The sequence below is a fragment of the Schizosaccharomyces cryophilus genome (genome assembly GCF_000004155.1).
Source record: "Schizosaccharomyces cryophilus OY26 unplaced genomic scaffold supercont4.6, whole genome shotgun sequence".
Lineage (NCBI taxonomy): Eukaryota > Fungi > Ascomycota > Schizosaccharomycetes > Schizosaccharomycetales > Schizosaccharomycetaceae > Schizosaccharomyces > Schizosaccharomyces cryophilus.
In genome coordinates this window covers 689,733-706,135 of record NW_013185629.1, presented here as the reverse complement: position 1 = coordinate 706,135, position 16,403 = coordinate 689,733, and the positions used below count along the sequence as shown (strand labels likewise).

The 16,403-nt window shown below is 36.2% G+C and overlaps 9 protein-coding genes across 9 annotated transcripts; 7 read left to right on the top strand and 2 right to left on the bottom strand.

Moving 5' to 3' along the window:
* The first annotated feature begins 34 nt into the window (after nucleotides 1-34).
* SPOG_01183 (WDR20 family WD repeat protein) lies at nucleotides 35-2,299 on the top strand. Its single transcript, XM_013169455.1, has one exon. The coding sequence runs from the start codon at nucleotides 450-452 to the stop codon at nucleotides 2,058-2,060; it is 1,611 nt and encodes a 536-aa protein (XP_013024909.1). The 5' UTR covers nucleotides 35-449; the 3' UTR covers nucleotides 2,061-2,299.
* Nucleotides 2,300-2,492: 193 nt separating this feature from the next.
* Nucleotides 2,493-4,014, top strand: SPOG_01182 (tubulin-tyrosine ligase). The gene is made up of 3 exons (XM_013169454.1): nucleotides 2,493-3,545; nucleotides 3,607-3,690; nucleotides 3,744-4,014. Exons 1-3 carry the CDS (start codon nucleotides 2,556-2,558, stop codon nucleotides 3,906-3,908), a joined length of 1,239 nt encoding a protein of 412 aa, XP_013024908.1. The 5' UTR covers nucleotides 2,493-2,555; the 3' UTR covers nucleotides 3,909-4,014.
* SPOG_01181 (intermediate cleavage peptidase Icp55) lies at nucleotides 3,942-6,946 on the top strand. Its single transcript, XM_013169453.1, has 12 exons — nucleotides 3,942-4,273; nucleotides 4,322-4,424; nucleotides 4,477-4,497; nucleotides 4,551-4,577; nucleotides 4,620-4,633; nucleotides 4,678-4,710; nucleotides 4,756-4,886; nucleotides 4,927-5,310; nucleotides 5,405-5,482; nucleotides 5,523-5,744; nucleotides 5,792-5,899; nucleotides 5,943-6,946. Exons 1-12 carry the CDS (start codon nucleotides 4,117-4,119, stop codon nucleotides 6,123-6,125), a joined length of 1,461 nt encoding a protein of 486 aa, XP_013024907.1. The 5' UTR covers nucleotides 3,942-4,116; the 3' UTR covers nucleotides 6,126-6,946.
* Nucleotides 6,200-6,835, bottom strand: SPOG_01180 (succinate dehydrogenase subunit Emi5). The gene is made up of 2 exons (XM_013169452.1): nucleotides 6,504-6,835; nucleotides 6,200-6,446 (listed from the first exon to the last, which is right to left on the bottom strand). The coding sequence occupies exons 1-2, from the start codon at nucleotides 6,794-6,796 to the stop codon at nucleotides 6,320-6,322; spliced, it is 420 nt and encodes a 139-aa protein (XP_013024906.1). The 5' UTR covers nucleotides 6,797-6,835; the 3' UTR covers nucleotides 6,200-6,319.
* A 62-nt stretch (nucleotides 6,947-7,008) lies between the features above and the next one.
* SPOG_01179 (F-actin capping protein alpha subunit) lies at nucleotides 7,009-8,802 on the top strand. The gene is made up of 3 exons (XM_013169451.1): nucleotides 7,009-7,116; nucleotides 7,164-7,357; nucleotides 7,410-8,802. Exons 1-3 carry the CDS (start codon nucleotides 7,047-7,049, stop codon nucleotides 7,914-7,916), a joined length of 771 nt encoding a protein of 256 aa, XP_013024905.1. The 5' UTR covers nucleotides 7,009-7,046; the 3' UTR covers nucleotides 7,917-8,802.
* A 101-nt stretch (nucleotides 8,803-8,903) lies between these two features.
* SPOG_01178 (S-adenosylmethionine transporter) lies at nucleotides 8,904-10,320 on the top strand. Its single transcript, XM_013169450.1, has 4 exons — nucleotides 8,904-9,055; nucleotides 9,118-9,274; nucleotides 9,380-9,834; nucleotides 9,893-10,320. The coding sequence occupies exons 1-4, from the start codon at nucleotides 9,032-9,034 to the stop codon at nucleotides 10,049-10,051; spliced, it is 795 nt and encodes a 264-aa protein (XP_013024904.1). The 5' UTR covers nucleotides 8,904-9,031; the 3' UTR covers nucleotides 10,052-10,320.
* Nucleotides 10,321-10,635: 315 nt separating this feature from the next.
* Nucleotides 10,636-11,892, top strand: SPOG_01177 (uncharacterized protein; the record flags this gene model as incomplete). The annotated part of the gene is made up of 1 exon (XM_013169449.1): nucleotides 10,636-11,892. One exon carries the CDS (start codon nucleotides 10,636-10,638, stop codon nucleotides 11,890-11,892), a length of 1,257 nt encoding a protein of 418 aa, XP_013024903.1.
* A 296-nt stretch (nucleotides 11,893-12,188) lies between these two features.
* On the top strand, nucleotides 12,189-13,871 carry SPOG_01176 (glucan 1,3-beta-glucosidase Exg2; the record flags this gene model as incomplete). Its single annotated transcript, XM_013169448.1, has 1 exon — nucleotides 12,189-13,871. One exon carries the CDS (start codon nucleotides 12,189-12,191, stop codon nucleotides 13,869-13,871), a length of 1,683 nt encoding a protein of 560 aa, XP_013024902.1.
* SPOG_01175 (DNA repair protein Rhp41) lies at nucleotides 12,763-16,305 on the bottom strand. The gene has a single exon (XM_013169447.1). The coding sequence runs from the start codon at nucleotides 15,971-15,973 to the stop codon at nucleotides 14,102-14,104; it is 1,872 nt and encodes a 623-aa protein (XP_013024901.1). The 5' UTR covers nucleotides 15,974-16,305; the 3' UTR covers nucleotides 12,763-14,101.
* Between the last annotated feature and the right edge of the window lie 98 nt (nucleotides 16,306-16,403).

The following is a 16,403-nucleotide window of genomic DNA, read 5'->3' as shown; positions in this document are numbered from 1 at the left end:
CTATTCCTTGACCATCATCATTGCTGCATTTACAGGTTAACACGTACAATACCCTTTTACTAAGGAAACATTACAAAGAGAGAGAAATTGAGTACTTTTTCCATTTAAACGTCAAGCTAGGTTAACAATTCCATCTTGGAGGTTGCGTCTATGAAGGATTGCTGACTTTATCTTCTGTTTAGACGACTAGGTCGTTGCATTAATCTTTCGTATTTATAAGCTGTTGCTCTGATATTTTTTTTTCTAGACTTTAAATATTCTTCTTGGTGCTTGTTTTTTGTTCATTCTTTTTGTTCCTGCTTCCAATTGGTCTTTTCATATATAATTTCTAGTCATCCCTCCATCGGCTGAATATTAAAGCTGGTAATAATTTTTTAACCCTCGATCTATAGTGCTTGAATAGACAAAAAAGTCCAAAATTTTTCTTATCGCCCCTTTTTTAGTTCACCATGTCATCTAGCGTCACTCGCCCGGTCTTATTTATAGCTGTTCGCGAAGGAGAATATGTGCTTAAAGAAGAGCTTCAGTTAATATCACCTTCTCAGAAGTATTATATTACTGGCTCACCGCTTGACCCGAATACTCCTATAAAAATTCCTATCCCAGTTCATTTTCAAATCGTATCCTTTCCTTTCTCAGAGCATGCATTAGGCAAAGATTATTTGGAAGAGCTTCGAAAAATTCCCGGAGTACATTATACTGAAGAAGGTCGTGAAGCCCCTAGTATTTTGGAAAACTACAAAAGCTCGAAACGAAAATCTTACACTTACTCCTCTAGTAGCTTTAAGCTATACAGACCATCCTCACGTCCAGGAAGCTCTACTTTCAATCCAAAATGTTTTATTTCTTCTATCACGTTTCATGAAAACATAATTCGTTCTTTCTACCATTCTTCCTCTTTACATAAAACATATGCTTTTGCCAATCATGAAGAGTCTTTTTACTGGCTAGATTTAAGCACTTCTGGTACTCATTCTACTCTGCTTCGTATGGACTTTCACCGATCTCGTCCCGTTAGTCACCACATAAATGAATATACGAAAACTCCCAAATCTTTAGAAATTGTCATCGGTTTTGATACAGGCGACGTTATGTGGTACGATCCCATTAATTACAAATATTTACGGTATAATAAGAACGGCCATTTTAATAACAGCCCAGTTACCACTGTTCAATGGCTTCCTAATCAAGAGTCCGTGTTTTTAGTGTCTTTTCAAAATGGATGGATTATTTTCTACGACAAAAATCAACAAGAACAACCTCTGTATTCCTCCATTCCGGAAAAGAACTTGAAGTCACTGTATGTAAGTTCACGCGGTACTTTTAATGTGCTTAAAGACTTCCCTTCTCCCGACGATAGAAAACCTCAAAATCCAATTGCTTGTATTGCTTTTTCAAATTCCCCTATCAATGCCTTTTCCATTTCTCCGGATCATCAGCATTTGGCAGTCGTATCTGAACGAGGGACTTTAAAGTTTTTGATGCATACGGAATTAAAGATGCTTGACATTTTTCATAGCTATTTTGGCGGTCTGTCATGTGTAACTTGGTCACCTGATGGAAAGTTTGTAGTTACTGGCGGGAAGGATGATATGCTTTCGGTATACTCTTTTCCTCAAAGAAAACTTGTTGCTCGTTGTCAAGGGCACAAGTCTTGGGTAATGGGTATTACCTTTGATCAATGGCGTTGTAGCGACGATAGTTATCGTATCGCCAGTGTTGGCCTTGATCGCCAACTACTTTTATGGGATTTTCTCGTAACTGCACTTCACCGCCCAAAATCTGCACTTCATTATGTAAATCATCACGCAGAACCATCAAAGCCAACTATGAGTGATCTTGATGATGTAGGAGATTTAGACATTCAATCCGGCTATAACAGATTTGTATGCAACGAGATAACGATTCATCCAACAGTTTCTCGATCGTTAATTCCAATCATATCCCCGATCACTTCTTATACTGTTGACGATGCTCCCGCAACGTCTGTTGTTTTCCAACCTGATTGCATGATTACCTGTTCCTTAAATGGAAGGATTCGTGTTTGGCAAAGACCTTAATGCTGATTAAAAGCTATACTTATTGTAGAAGCTTAATTTCCTTAACGATCTTTTGTTTTTATGATACTTTCTCGATGGATAGAGATGTTGGACGTTTGTTTTCATTCATATAGGTAGTAATGTGATTACGTATGATTTTAGTTTCCTTAATTTTGAAAAGTTGATTGCTTTTATTGTTATTGTTCTTCGAAAATTTCCCAATCTCAAAATAAGTGTTTGGAATATAACTAACAACCTGAAATTATTTATAAATTTCTAAATTTACTTGGACGACCAGAGGTTGTAATAATAATTCCAACCTTTTTTAGACGACTTTCAGAATGTCTCATACTAATATTGGTTGTCGTTCAATAAAAGTATTTAGTTTTATTTTATTTATTTTTTGGTGAATCGACGTAAATGAGAAATAAAGTGAGTTAGATTTCCTTTGGCTTACATTCTTTCCTTTACTCCTTCCAAATTGAAATCGCAAGTCACCGTTACAGGTACCACTCGATGTCTAGTTTTAAAGACACCATTCCAGTATATGTAAACTATGGAGATCCTTATGTAGAGCCGAAAATTAAGAATGCTTTGTTAGAAAGCGGCCTTTCATTGAAATTTGTGGACTCGCGAGCTGACGCTAATTTATTTTGGGCGCAATATGAGGATATAGATTTTGACAAGCTCTACCACGATCCTGAGACATTAGCATGCTCTTATGTTATTCGGAAAGCACTTATTCGAAAAGAATACTTATGGAACACGGTGGTATACTATTTAGCAAAGAATCCAGGATCGATATTAAAAAAGGCTGTTCCTGAAGCATTTTCTTTAGAACTTGATTATGCTGAGTTTTTAGATGACTCACTTATGGAGTCTTATGAGCTTAGACAAGAGCTCGAAAAAAATGAAGACTTAGAACCTCAGCAAAGAAAATGGTATATACTAAAACCAAGCATGTGCGATGGTGCTCAAGGAATCCGGATTTTTTCTACGATAGAGGAACTCCAATCTATATTTGATTCCTTCGATGAAGCATTAAGTGACGAAGATGAGTCCAATGATTCATCTAGCGAAAATGTTGTGGAAAATGCTGATTCCTCCAGAGTAAATGACCGGAATCCAGAAAACAAAATCGTTATACATCAGATTCGTCATTTCCTTGTACAACGCTACATAGCTAACCCTTTATTACTTAACAATAGAAAGTTTCATATCCGTGCATATGTTTTAGCCGTTGGAGGTCTATCTGTGTATTTATTTAAGGATATGCTATGTTTGCTTGCCAGAGATGAATATGAATCTCCTCATGCCGACACTAAAATCAACCTATATAGTCATCTGAGCAACACATGCATCCAGGGCGGAAGTCCAAGAGAATCATCTGTGCAAGCATTTTGGAATAGTTCTATTAAAAATAAGGACAAAGTTTTTGACTCAATCGTACAAACTTTGGGAGATGTATTTGAGGCTGCTTCAACTACTCAACGAATTCATTTTCAGGTATTCATTTCTACAAGCTATGATTTTATATATAAACAACTGACTAACAGTATTTTATTAGCCTCTAAATAACTCTTTTGAAATTTTTGGAGTTGATTTCATGATCGACGAAACTGATCAAGTACACTTACTAGAAGTGAATGCTGTAAGTAACCGGTATTCGTTTATCGAACCAATGAGTATACTAATTTATAACAGTTTCCAGATTTTAGACAGACGGGTGATGAGCTGTCTGGTTTGGTTGAAAAGTTATTCAAGTCTGTAGTTCAAACTGCAATTGTCCCTTTTTTTAATCCTAAGGTGAAGCACGAGCCTTCTCCTGATTTAGTTTTAGCTCGCGAGCTTAAAATTTATGGTTTTTAGTAGTCATTTCGCCGAGCTACTTTGATGTCACAGTTTAGTCAGCTATAGGGTTTTATTAGTCTTGAGTTTTGTCACTAAAAAATAAGGTATAAAGAAGTAAAAAAATAAACTTAAAGTTCACATAAGTAGTCGGTACTTGTACTACTTTTTACATACTTCACTATCGTCAACAGTTCCAACTTGTTGAATCTTTTAATGCCATAGAAAAATGTTTTCATTACGCTCTTTAAGTCATGGTTTTAAAAAAATTTTTAGAAATAAAGAATTATTACATTCATTGCAACCCAATGTACGCACCAAAAGTAGCAAAACCTTTGGTCAGCCAACTTCATTTACACGGCCACATATATTACGGCCGGGAGAGCGTATGTTTTTGAGTTTTATTAGGATTACAAGAATCTAACTCCCATTAGTTACACCGAAAATAAACGCAGATGAATATAGAGCTAGGAGGAACAATGTAGCAGAGCTCATGCAAGAAGGTGATTTATTGATTACCACTTCTGCTGCTGTGAAGTAAGTAATAACAAACGTTATTATATGAACAATTCAAGCTAACAACTTTCAGATATATGTGTGGTGCAGCTTTGTATGGCTTCTAATCATGGTTCGTGATTGTATGAGCTAATGAACATCATCTAGTTATGAGTACCATCAAGACCCAAATTTGTAAGTCATACTTATAAATAACAAATTTTAACATTTAATCAGTTACTATTTAACCGGTAACGGCTGCTCAATTCTTTGCTGTTCGCTAACATTGACAAAGGATGCTTGGAACCTGAATCAGTCCTACTTCTACGTATGCGAATTAGGAAGAAGTTTTGTATTGACTAATCTTTATTAGTAAAGGAGAAAGACACGTTTGAAGATTATAAGATCGCTCTTTTCCTTCCACCCAAAAATTCGTATGAAGAAAAATGGGAAGGCTTCCGCACAGGCGTAGAAAATGGAAAAATTTTATTCCATATTGAGAACGTAAGTAATTGCACCTGAAACTTATTGACTTAAAATGAAGATTCAAGAAAACTGGGAAGCACCATTTGTGATTGAAGAATTTGGTAATAGATGCAAACGGGTATTCTATAATACACAGAGAGGTTACCCTTTCAATGATCCCGTAGCTTCTTCCCCTGATGTTGTGCGAGATAAAATCAGGGAGCTGAAGAGCAAGAAGCCATTTAGATCCGCTAATGAGCTTCTTCATCCTTTGCGAACAATAAAAAGTGAAAGTGAAATTTCATGTCTACAGCGTGCAGCGTCCGTAAGTGGAAATGCATACAAGGAAGTAATGAGAAAGGAATTTCCTGGAGAAAGTCAGCTTGCTGCTGAGCTTGAGTATAGATTTAAAATAGGTGGCTGCCAAAGATCAGCTTATGTACCTGTTGTTGCCGGAGGAAGAGTAAGTTTTCTATGTGAAAAAGTTATTCACATTTAGAAACATAAATCATAGTTTCTTTATTTACTATAACATCTTTAGTTCTAACCAAGTTTAGAATGGACTTACAATCCATTACACTGCGAATGATGATACATTCCAACAGAACGATATGGTGTTAGTAGACGCAGGAGGTGTATGTTTTTTATACACGAATATGGATGCTAATATTATAGGAATATGGAGGATATGTTACAGATATATCCCGGACTTGGCCGACTGGAAGGGGATTTACTCCAGTTCAGCGAGATTTGTACCAAGCTGTTTTGAATGTACAAAAGAAATGCATTGAGTTATGCACCACTAGCACAGGATTAAGTTTGGCGCGAATTCATTATGAAAGTGCTATTCTGTTAAAAGAGGAGCTTAAGCAAATTGGCATATATGGCTCGAAATCGGTATAAGTCTTGAAGAATAAATAATCAACAAAACTAATGTGTTTCAGGAAATCGAGGATGTTTTATATCCACACTCTATTGGTCATGAGATTGGCCTAGAAATCCACGACTGTTTTACCAACAATAGCTTTTCACCGTTAAAGAAAAACCAAATCGTATGTGATATCTCATTGAGCTTTTCCCCATTAACGTCTTTAGGTGACTATAGAGCCCGGAATCTACGTTCCCATGAATAACCGTTGGCCAAAATGGGCACAGGGGATTGCTATTCGTATAGAAGATAGTGTTGTTGTGGGCGAAGAAGAATCTCTTGTTTTAACAAAAGATACGCCAAAGGAAGTTAAGGAAATCCAGAGTCTACGCGAAGAAATTACTTTGTAAGTTCCGTTTCCATTTGCGTTTCCGTTTATATTTCTACTTTTATTTTTTTGGGTATTAAGGAACAAGTTGGATTTTGTGGTACTATTTGAACACTGAAGAAACAGAAAAGATCAAAAAATGGTATATTGGTATTAAATTGTTTCCCTAGAAGTATTCTTTATTGAACGAATAAAAGTTATTTCAAAAACCTAATATTAAAAAAGATTAGGCATCCGTAAAGTATGGTTTCTCCGACTTCGACAGTAGGCGCTTAATTCCTTTAGCACTTTGCTATTTTTCCATCGCTCAGGTATTTCACGTTCGCCAGATGACCAATATAATCTAATAAAAAAAAAGGTTAGGAAACAAGAAAACAAATAATCACTTGATACTACTTACATATCCCAATCAGGCTCATCAAGGAGACGGTCATATTCTTGGAGATCAGATACAGAATACTTATCCAGCTTCGTTTTAGCAAAGTTTGACAAGAGTAGATCCGTCTCCAAAATTCCTCTTTTTCTCGATTGATACTTTAGTCTTGCCCGTTGTGATTCCTCTGTTTCACCTTCACGATCAACTCGATTTAAATCACCCTTCGTGGTAATGAAGCGCAAGCCAACAAATCCTTTTAAATGTAAAGAATTCCTTACAACTGAACTATTGATCTGATTAAAAGACGTTCTCAACATTTTCGCTGATATTGGTTATGAACATAGCTAATTTCGGAGCGAATACGTCGACTAAAGAAAAGACAACTTATAAACCGATACCCAAATTAATAACTCAATAATCTTTCTATCTTTTCATTTCATTCATTCTTTTCGTAATCTTTGTTTTTAAAAAAATATTTCAACTTGATGTTCATATATCATCCTTAGGAGTTGAATGTCATCTTCTACCAAGTGCCTGCTACCACCCAAAAAGTGCAGACGAAACTAAATGGACGGAGAATCTATATATAGGTTTATCAGAGAGTCACCACCAGGTGAAGTAAATCAAGTGGTACAAGGTAATAAGTTGTTACTATCAAAACGACTTCTCACACTGAAATTATAGATCTTCGAGAACTTGGATTAACTGATGAGGAACGTATCCAAAAAGAACTTCAATTGCATCATGAAGATTCGAATTCCCCTGTAACTTTATCCAAAGATGAAAGGGTCGTCCTTTCTGCCCAAAGTAAATTGGACAACGGTCGCTATTATGATCAACGACTACAAAAGTCATTTGCAGTGAATTATGAAACAATGGTATAATAAGAAGGATTTTGTAAAGAGAGTTATCGCTAACACTGTACTTTAGGAAGCAATTGACGTTGAAGACTATAAAGAGAAGCCGACTATCTCAGAGGACATTGTTAAACAAATCCAAAAAGTTACCTTGGATCATTATTTGTCTGATGTTTCAATTGCAATCATACAGAATGACGTGAATGTTCAGGAGTATAGCATTATACTGGTGTCTTTGAAGTATAACCCTCAAAATTACTACAATGGTCGTTGGAGGTGTGTCTGCAAGTATGACACAGAGATAAAGAAGTTAGTTGGAACTTCGTTTATTAGGGTTCATTATTATGAAGACGGAAATGTCTGGTTAGATGCTGAGCGTCCTATCGATGTGAGCGTCAATGATGTTGGGAAGCTTTCAGATGCTCTAACAGAAGTAGAGAATGCAAACCAACGTTCCTTTAATGTGGAACTTTCCTCATTGAATGATAAAAAGTTCAAAGAACTTCGCCGGCAACTTCCTATTACACGGCAGAAAATCAACTGGGAGAATGTTTTGGGAATACGCATGAGAAATGCATAAGCAGATCATGCACTGCTTCTCGAAACTTTATGAAACGTATTACTATTCTTAGTCTGTTGCTTTTTAAACCTTATCCCTTTTGGACTTGTAGTAGAGATGAACAACTTTTTCTCCTTTCTTTTATAATATCCATGGTCTGTGCTTTAAAAAAGCATTGCGTTGGTATTCGGAATTTATCAATGCTATTCAATGTCTTTCTGATTTTTTTCCATAGGCTGTGAGTTTCTTGGTTGAATGTTCTTTTTTCCGACCTGTTAAACAGACAATAGAAACCAGACATTCATTTTCTTTTTTTTTTTTCAATGAAAATTCTCTCATTCTCATGAACTCTGATAATAAATAACTTACTTTTGTGCAAATTCTCACAATCGCAAACACAACGTACAATGAATCGACACCGTTTCGATCAAGATTAATTATAATCTTGATTTTCTTATATCACTCAATGTGAAATGTGTATCACATTTCCTTGAAATACAAAGGGATTTACACTGTGACATTCACGGATACAGGAAAATATCTGCTTTCAAGAAATTGTACTCTCATTATGTGTCTTTGTTACATATAATAATCGCCTGTTTAAAAAACCCGTTTCATATGGACACTATACGATAAATAGGAACGATTGACAAGAACTTTTTGATATAAGGCATATATAATAAACATAATAATTCTGTTTTCTTTTGATTTACTTATTTATCGACCTTGAAAGAAAGACAACCAGTCGGAATTGTATCGCGTCAAAGAAGAATCAAGGGTATTCATTCGTCTTGAAGATAGAAATTCAGCATATTGTTTGCCATTTTACTAGATAGATTTTCATTAAAAATAAAAAAATTCATTAACCAAGGTCATTCTTATCAATGAGCATATAACCATGTTTGAAGACAATCCAGAATACAATCAAAAAACTGCCATTTCTATATCTTATAAATGTAAAGTTTTAAAATTCAAATACCAAGTGAAAATTTCATTTTTCCATTCAACTGAATTCCTCAGTCTGAACTGTCTAGATGAACAAGTCGATTACATGTCATCCTTGGTTTTTTCATCTATAACTTTTCTACCTACAACCAAAGCATTTATATTTTAAAGTAGAGGGAAAAACAACTACCATGTCATTTTTTGAAGCATTAGGTGTAAGTAATGGCTAAATAAAGGTTCTTTAGGATTGTGGCTCTTGTTATTTACAAACTAATAGTCTGGAATATGTGCAGGATTGGCTGTGGATTTGTCTCTGTTTCCAGTTGATACCATAAAAACTCGATTGCAAGCAAAGGGAGGATTTCTTGCAAATGGTGGTTTTCAAGGCGTATATCGGGGCCTTGGTAGCATCCTAGTTGGTAGTGCTCCGGGAGGTAATTGAAAATACAGAAGCTCAATAAGCTTTTCATTATTTAAATTTATCAAACAGCTAAAAAGAGAGTTTCTATGAAGGAACCTTAACTAACGGCGATTGTTAGCTTCTTTGTTTTTTACGACTTATGAGACCATGAAATCCAAGTTAAGCCGTTCTGGCTTACCATTGTCTGAACCAGTAATTCATATGACTTCTGGATCCATGGGTGAAATTGCCGCTTGTTTAGTACGAGTTCCTACGGAAGTAATTAAGCAAAGAGCTCAAGCTTCTGGTGGAACTCTTTCATCAAGAAATGTTCTTCAAACAATTTGGAATTCTGAGCAATCTTGGCGTAGCTTATATTCCGGTTATGGTATTACTATTGCAAGAGAAATCCCGTTCACACTAATACAGTTCCCATTATGGGAATATCTTAAGAAGACATGGAGGACTTCGAACAACCGAGAGAAAAATTTGGCTCACGAGGCCGCCATGTCAGGATCTATTGCAGGAGGAATTGCTGCTGCGCTTACTACTCCCCTTGATGTTATCAAAACGAGAATTATGCTCTCACAAAAGGTAATGATATACTTGAAAAGCTCTTCATAGCAAATTACATCCCTTCTAACATGAGCAGAGAGTATCTTATGTGTCTACAGTGAAAAATATTATTCATTTAGAGGGAACACGTGCCCTTTTCTCAGGTATCGTTCCTCGTGTTCTCTGGCTTAGCGGTGGAGGTGCCATCTTCCTAGGATTTTATGACACTGTCTTCAATTTTATTCACGATCAATAAAGGTATAATGAAAAGAATTCATAACAATCTTTTTGATCCATTCCAACGCCTCTTTCATTTCTCATTTACATCCCCTAGATACTTTACTCTAGTACTTTGGCTTTCTTGCTATCAGCATGCCTAAAGTGCTCAATCATATTTACTATAGATGTTAGATTTTCCTGATTATATATTTTTGGTTGATTCCACTTGATTTTCGTATAACTTAGATTTAATAGAAAGCTTTTACCCAAAAGACAAAAATTTTACCCAAGAATATTAGAAAGCTGTACGAATGAAAAGCATATTTTAAAAATGTTTTGTATAATAATGTAAGTGTGAAACTCACTTTCTGTATTCTTCAATTTCCCTTGACAACTCCACCAGTTGACCTAAATTTGAATCAATGTATTGGTATTTAAATTAGTCCGAAAATAGACCTTGAGATTTACTATTATAATTTTAGGAACTTAAAATACCTTTTAAGTTCATAAGCATTGCATCGAAAAGTGATACAAGATTGTCATCAGCGTCTTAACACCAAAACTTTACAAAAAGTGTGTCAATTAACCATTTAATTGAGCATTTTTGTAAAAACATATTTTATGGAGAAGCCTTTACCAAAACCCCCCTCTAGTTCACCCAAGTTTGCTAGCATTCGTGATGGTGAAGATGTTATTCTTGACGACCTTATATTTGGATTGAAGCGTTATGAAGCAGCATTTTATATCAAGTCTGGAGTAGAAAGCGTCCTGCATAGCTTTACGAAAGCTGAAGAGCTAGAGATGATTAAGCTGAGCTTCTTGATCGCAGACAGCCCATACCGACCGATATCTTTAGAAAGTGTGCCTTCCAAGATACTATTTGGTTCCTTCCTATTTTATGTAAAAGATAAAATATATGAAAAGGCTGGTCACATATTGGACCGGCCATTTTGTTTCGCTCTTCGAAAGCTTGTCTCTGATAACTCTAATCTCAACCATGAATTTTTCCTTCAACAGGTTAAAAGCAATTTTCTTTCTCTTCCCAAGATTAAAATAAAGATGCTTTCTGTCTTTTTTTCTATCGTACAAATTGTTTTGTCCAAACTTCGTGGAGGATCTCACGAACGTGTCCAATTTTTTGCCTCTATCGCTGCAGTGATCCTACCAAAAGAGCAGATCAATGATATGTATCAGTTGGTTGAGTATATATCATTAAATGCTCAGAAAATATTCCAAATTCGACCTCCTTCTCCTCGAGTGCTTCACCCCCTTCCCCAACCAAATAGTAATGAACAACCGACTTCCCCGAAAGATGAAAACTTTGAGACGATAGGTGTTAATTCTAACCAAAATCAGGAAAGTGCTTCTACTGTGCCTACCGATCATATAAATCCAGTTTCACAAATAAATAAGCAAGCAGGATCTGAATTTTCTTGGAGCACTGAAAACTCAAACCCACATAGGAATGGAAATGTGAATACAAAAAGATCTATTAATAAGAAAGAACACATACTCCCCGTAGTGTCTTCCTCAGACATGGGTCCGTTTGACTATGACCAACAAGCCAAGGATTTTAATAATGAAATAGTGGGAAAAAATGATCCGTCAGCTTTTACGGTGCCAATTAATATTTATGAAAAACTATACGAGAAATTTGTTGGAGCTTCAAGTCAACTAAAAAAAGTTTCAAATAGCTATCAGGAAGTACGTGAGGAAATCGAAACACTGTATGAAACTTTCGCTGATGAAGTAAACTCTTTCGAAAACTCAAAGAAACTACAAGAAGAGAAGATTTTACAAGAAAAAGTTAACGTTGAACGAAAAATTAAGGCATATCGGAACGAACATTTAGCAGCTACCGAACACGTACTTACATGATTGCTATTGCACAGTTCGATACAGAAGTTAAGGCTATAAGCCTTGCATAATCCTTCCTGATTTTCGTTATATGAAAAGAATTGTAAAGTTCTGGTAACGTCACTCTGATGGTTTTACAGTCTGAAATTTCCGGACTGCTTATGACTAAAATATTTGCTGGATGCTAAAGGTCGTTAATAAATAAGTACTAACATGGTATTGTTTAATTTATTTTTTTGCTTTACCCAAGCATTAATAACAATCGTTTGTTAACGGTCTTTCTTTTGTCAGATTCTCTCACTTTATTTTTGTTTACTATGGGAGATGTAATGAATACGGACTCAGCTGAATATAAAAAGGATTTAGATGATGACTTCAGCGTACCCCAATCAATTAAATCATATTCTAGGAAAGCGATCACTTTAATAGCGATAATCGTTTGCTTTTTATCCGTCACTGTTTGTCTAGCAGTCTTTTTGCCTGTAATTTTCTGCGTTATCATTCCTACCGCAAGAAGCCAAGGTGAACATTTGGCTACAAGGGAAAACTTTTCATTACCCGTTTCTAGGACTAGCAATGAAAGCAACATTACAATTAATCAAATTCCGGAATACGCAAAGCGATCATTGTTAGATCCTGGCACATGGTTGGATACAACGGATTTCAATACTACGTTTACCAGTGAAACGGTTGGAAACCTTAGTATCATGGGACTTAATGATACTTATGATGATTCGGTTCAAGCAAATCCAACAGTTCCTCCTTTAAACCAACCTTTTCCGTATGGTCAAATACCAATTCGTGGCGTTAACCTGGGTGGTTGGCTTTCAATTGAGCCATTTATTACTCCTTCTTTCTTTAAAGTCAAAAATGGAACGCACTATATATTACGCGATGAGTTAAGTTTACACCAATATCTTCGAGAAAACGCAACAAGAGTTATAGAAGAGCATTACAGTACGTTTGTAACAAAAAGGACACTTGAGGAAGTTCGCGAAGCTGGACTAGATCATGTACGTATCACATTTCCTTTTTGGATTCTGGAAAAGGATATGAATGTAACAAGTGCTTCTGGGATTGGTTGGCGTTATTTATTGAGAGCCATAGAATGGGCTCGTTCTCAAGGTTTACGTGTTAACTTGGACCTTCATGCAGCTCCAGGAAACCAGAATTCTTGGAATCATGGTGGTTACCTGGGTCAGTTAAATTGGCTTTCTGGACCCGAAGGAAAACAAAATGCTAATCGTACTTTAAAGATACATGAGCAACTATCAGCCTTCTTTTCTCAGGATAGATACAGGAATGTCGTCACTATTTACGGATTACTGAACGAGCCAAATTCTTTTGTGACGGATCCTAAGTTAATAACTGATTGGCATAAAAAAGCGTACAAAATTGTTAGATCTACTCATCCCAGCACTTTGATATCTATAAGTGACGGCTTTCGGGGACCAGGTAATTGGGAAAAAGAGTTTGATGCCTTCCATTTTCCGAATGTGCTCATTGATGCACATAGGTACACAATTTTCAATGATTACCTTATTGCCTTATCGTATAAGGATAAGCTTGACATTATTTGTAACTCATGGAGAGAGGAGGTTGAACAGAAAGCAAAGCTTCCAACAATAGTCGGCGAATGGAGTTTGGCTGATACTGATTGTGCTGAGTTTCTGAACAACGTGGGAGAGGGCGCGAGATGGGATGGAACATTTTCGCCAAATGGATATGCTCAATGCTGTCCTCTTCAAAGAAATTGCACTTGTTCCTTTGCTAACGATGATCCTGCTAATTATAAAAAAGAGTATCGTAAGTTACTTTATAACTTCGCTACTGCCCAAATTGAAACTTTCGACAGAACGTGGGGTTGGTTCTATTGGAATTGGGATACGCAGAATGCTACACAATGGAGTTATAAAAAGTCTCGAGCGGAAGGATTATTGCCTAAGTTGGCGTACTCAACTGAAAGAACATTCAATTGCAGTATGTTGAGTACTTTTTAAAAACTATGGGATGGTCTGGACCGATTAAATGCTTTTCTTTTCGTTATATTTCTTGATCTCTTTGGATAAGCGTATTTCGAAAAAAACACAACTTTTGACAGATACTTTTTAAATTACATGATGTATAGTTAGAATTAATTATTAGTAATAATGCTATTACCTTTTAAGGTCCTTTTATAATGTCTGAAAAATTCTAGGGAATAAAGAGCACATAAATACAACTGACCGAATTAACCATATTCTTCCATGATACGCTGCCGTATTTGTAACCCAGATAATATACGTTTCCACAACTGAACTCCCATTTTAACGTTCTGCTTATAGTTTTCTTCTTCTTGGATCCATTCTATACCTTCCGCAACCTGCAGTAAGGCTTCTTTGAACTTTTTCGAAGTAACGATACCAGTATAGTGAGGTCGAGACATACGTTTATGAAAATCAAAGCTTGTTACAGCACGAGCGTAGTCAATTTCTAATAACTTAGCAGCTTTTTCAGCAAACTCATGAGTACAATGATAAGCGCCATAGGGTAGCATATTCGAAGTATATAAATCAATGTTTCCATAAGCATTCTTTGGGACAATATCGGCCACAACTGGTTTAGGTGTATAAATATCAGTTTGATCTTCAGCATACAATGGGATATTACCTTTCGTTTTATCTGTAGCGTGCTTCAAAGGTTGGGCTCCAGGTTTTACAATACGACCTTTGCGATACCAACGATCAGCAGAAAAAACAAGCCTAACGTATTTTCGTGGGTATACAAACTCCACTCCCTTTTTAGTGGAAATTCTTCCGCATGATTTCTTAGGGTCAATGACTTCGTTTTTTCGCAAATGTCTTTCAATTGCGAACACCGGATGATCTTTTAAGTCTTGAATATTTTTTGGAATCCCTTCTGCTTGTTCCAATCTCAACAATTCGGCGTCCTCTATAGCGTCACTATCTCTATACATCTCCTGTGGTTTTTTTAATTTGGATAAAAATGAATTTAGCCAATCACTTCCAAAAGGGAAAATTTCAAGGCGATTTCTCATGATACGATAATAGTGTGAAGTGTATCGCCTTGTAACGTCTTTTAAATATCTATGAGAATCGACGGCAAAAACGTAAGCCATTTGGTTTAATGGATCTGAAGAAGATGGCTCAAAACGGCTAGGCTTACCCACAGAGGAGGCATCGCCGAAAGGATCGATGCAAACCCATTTTTGCATTGATGTATTGAAAGCTTCAGCCCAGAAAACAGGCTTTGGAGAATCAATAAGTTGCTGTTCATAAACAGCAGGTGATGCTCGAATAGGAGAAGATGATGAAAAAGTTGGCTTTAACGTCCTTCTACGTTTTGGCGCCGCTGGACTGACATCAGAAGGATTCGGTGAAAAAAGATATTCCAAGCTATCTTGAGAAAAATTAGCACTTGTCTGTGGACTTTGTCCTTCAGCAGACGCACCAACAAAGCGGAAACTCAAAGTCTGCAAAGAAAAAACCAGGCGCGCAGGAATATCCAAAGATCGAAGTAGAGAAACAAATAACTGACATCCCATGTCTCGGTCACCTTCAAGAGACTTTGCTGCCTTAAGAAAGTCTTCTTTGGAAACAGGTTCACATCCTAAAGTGTCATTTTGTAAGGCCCCATACCAAGGCCTTCGTAACCCGTTTCTGATAATTTTGAAATGACGCTTCCATATTTCAGTTAATGCAACTAAAGCTTGATGAAAGCTTTTATTTCGGATCATTTGTGACTTCTGCGGCGAACAGTGCAGAGATGCCTTTATACCTGGTGGAACAAACCTGGCAAGATTTTTGAGAACTTTATCATTGCACCATGAATTCCTGATACAAAGATGATAGGTAAGGCAGAGTAGGTGCATTTGATGAATTTGCAGTCGGATTTTCCGGTCAGCTGCAGTAATCTTTAAACTCGCTTTTTTCGCTGGCTTTTTCTCTCGAATCACATTTTCGTCTATTTGTATACTCTTTTCCGTGTCCAGGTTGAGTGGTTGCTCTTCAAATAAGGTCTTTCTTTCGATGGCAGCTGGTTGACCCAAGTCTAAATCAAGCCAGTCATTTTCATCTTCGCTACCAGATTCTTCATTTGACATTTTAATTAATAAATTAAACAGGTCTAATCCCTTCGCTCATAAGTTTTCTAACGTCCCGATTTTATCAAACCAAAAATTTTAAGTCTAACAGATTCCTTTTCCTAAATTCAATTATTTTCAACTAAAAATAACTTTACGCTTCAAAATCCTTAGGTACTTTCGCCAATTCTGCTCATATTAGATGTTTTCGTTGTTTATGGTGGTTTGTTTATGGAACCTCAAATCTCTACACAGTTCCTTCATTTCAATGACATTTCGGTCCTCGCAAATTCAACATTAGAGTAAAATATATTTCTTACGTTAAGTTAACAATTCATGAATAGTGGTATTTTTCAAGTTTAAGTATATTTACCCTTGCTTTTTTTACCTAATATTCTTGGTTTAACGAAATACACAATCCTCTTACGAAGCGTATGACATCGCTAAATCG

Excerpts from the sequence above, each read along its gene's own strand:
- SPOG_01183 (XM_013169455.1), top strand. The coding sequence starts at position 450 with ATGTCATCTAGCGTCACTCGCCCGGTCTTATTTATAGCTGTTCGCGAA.
- SPOG_01182 (XM_013169454.1), top strand. The coding sequence starts at position 2,556 with ATGTCTAGTTTTAAAGACACCATTCCAGTATATGTAAACTATGGAGAT. Across the intron at positions 3,546-3,606 it reads CTCAACGAATTCATTTTCAG|CCTCTAAATAACTCTTTTGA; the intron begins GTATTCATTTCT and ends GTATTTTATTAG. Across the intron at positions 3,691-3,743 it reads ACTTACTAGAAGTGAATGCT|TTTCCAGATTTTAGACAGAC; the intron begins GTAAGTAACCGG and ends AATTTATAACAG.
- SPOG_01181 (XM_013169453.1), top strand. The coding sequence starts at position 4,117 with ATGTTTTCATTACGCTCTTTAAGTCATGGTTTTAAAAAAATTTTTAGA. Across the intron at positions 4,711-4,755 it reads TGAATCAGTCCTACTTCTAC|TAAAGGAGAAAGACACGTTT; the intron begins GTATGCGAATTA and ends AATCTTTATTAG. Across the intron at positions 5,745-5,791 it reads GCATATATGGCTCGAAATCG|GAAATCGAGGATGTTTTATA; the intron begins GTATAAGTCTTG and ends AATGTGTTTCAG.
- SPOG_01180 (XM_013169452.1), bottom strand. The coding sequence starts at position 6,796 with ATGTTGAGAACGTCTTTTAATCAGATCAATAGTTCAGTTGTAAGGAAT. Across the intron at positions 6,447-6,503 it reads GATGAGCCTGATTGGGATAT|ATTATATTGGTCATCTGGCG; the intron begins GTAAGTAGTATC and ends TTTTTTTATTAG.
- SPOG_01179 (XM_013169451.1), top strand. The coding sequence starts at position 7,047 with ATGGACGGAGAATCTATATATAGGTTTATCAGAGAGTCACCACCAGGT. Across the intron at positions 7,117-7,163 it reads AGTAAATCAAGTGGTACAAG|ATCTTCGAGAACTTGGATTA; the intron begins GTAATAAGTTGT and ends CTGAAATTATAG. Across the intron at positions 7,358-7,409 it reads CAGTGAATTATGAAACAATG|GAAGCAATTGACGTTGAAGA; the intron begins GTATAATAAGAA and ends ACTGTACTTTAG.
- SPOG_01178 (XM_013169450.1), top strand. The coding sequence starts at position 9,032 with ATGTCATTTTTTGAAGCATTAGGT. Across the intron at positions 9,056-9,117 it reads CATTTTTTGAAGCATTAGGT|TCTGGAATATGTGCAGGATT; the intron begins GTAAGTAATGGC and ends ACAAACTAATAG. Across the intron at positions 9,835-9,892 it reads GAATTATGCTCTCACAAAAG|AGAGTATCTTATGTGTCTAC; the intron begins GTAATGATATAC and ends TAACATGAGCAG.
- SPOG_01175 (XM_013169447.1), bottom strand. The coding sequence starts at position 15,973 with ATGTCAAATGAAGAATCTGGTAGCGAAGATGAAAATGACTGGCTTGAT.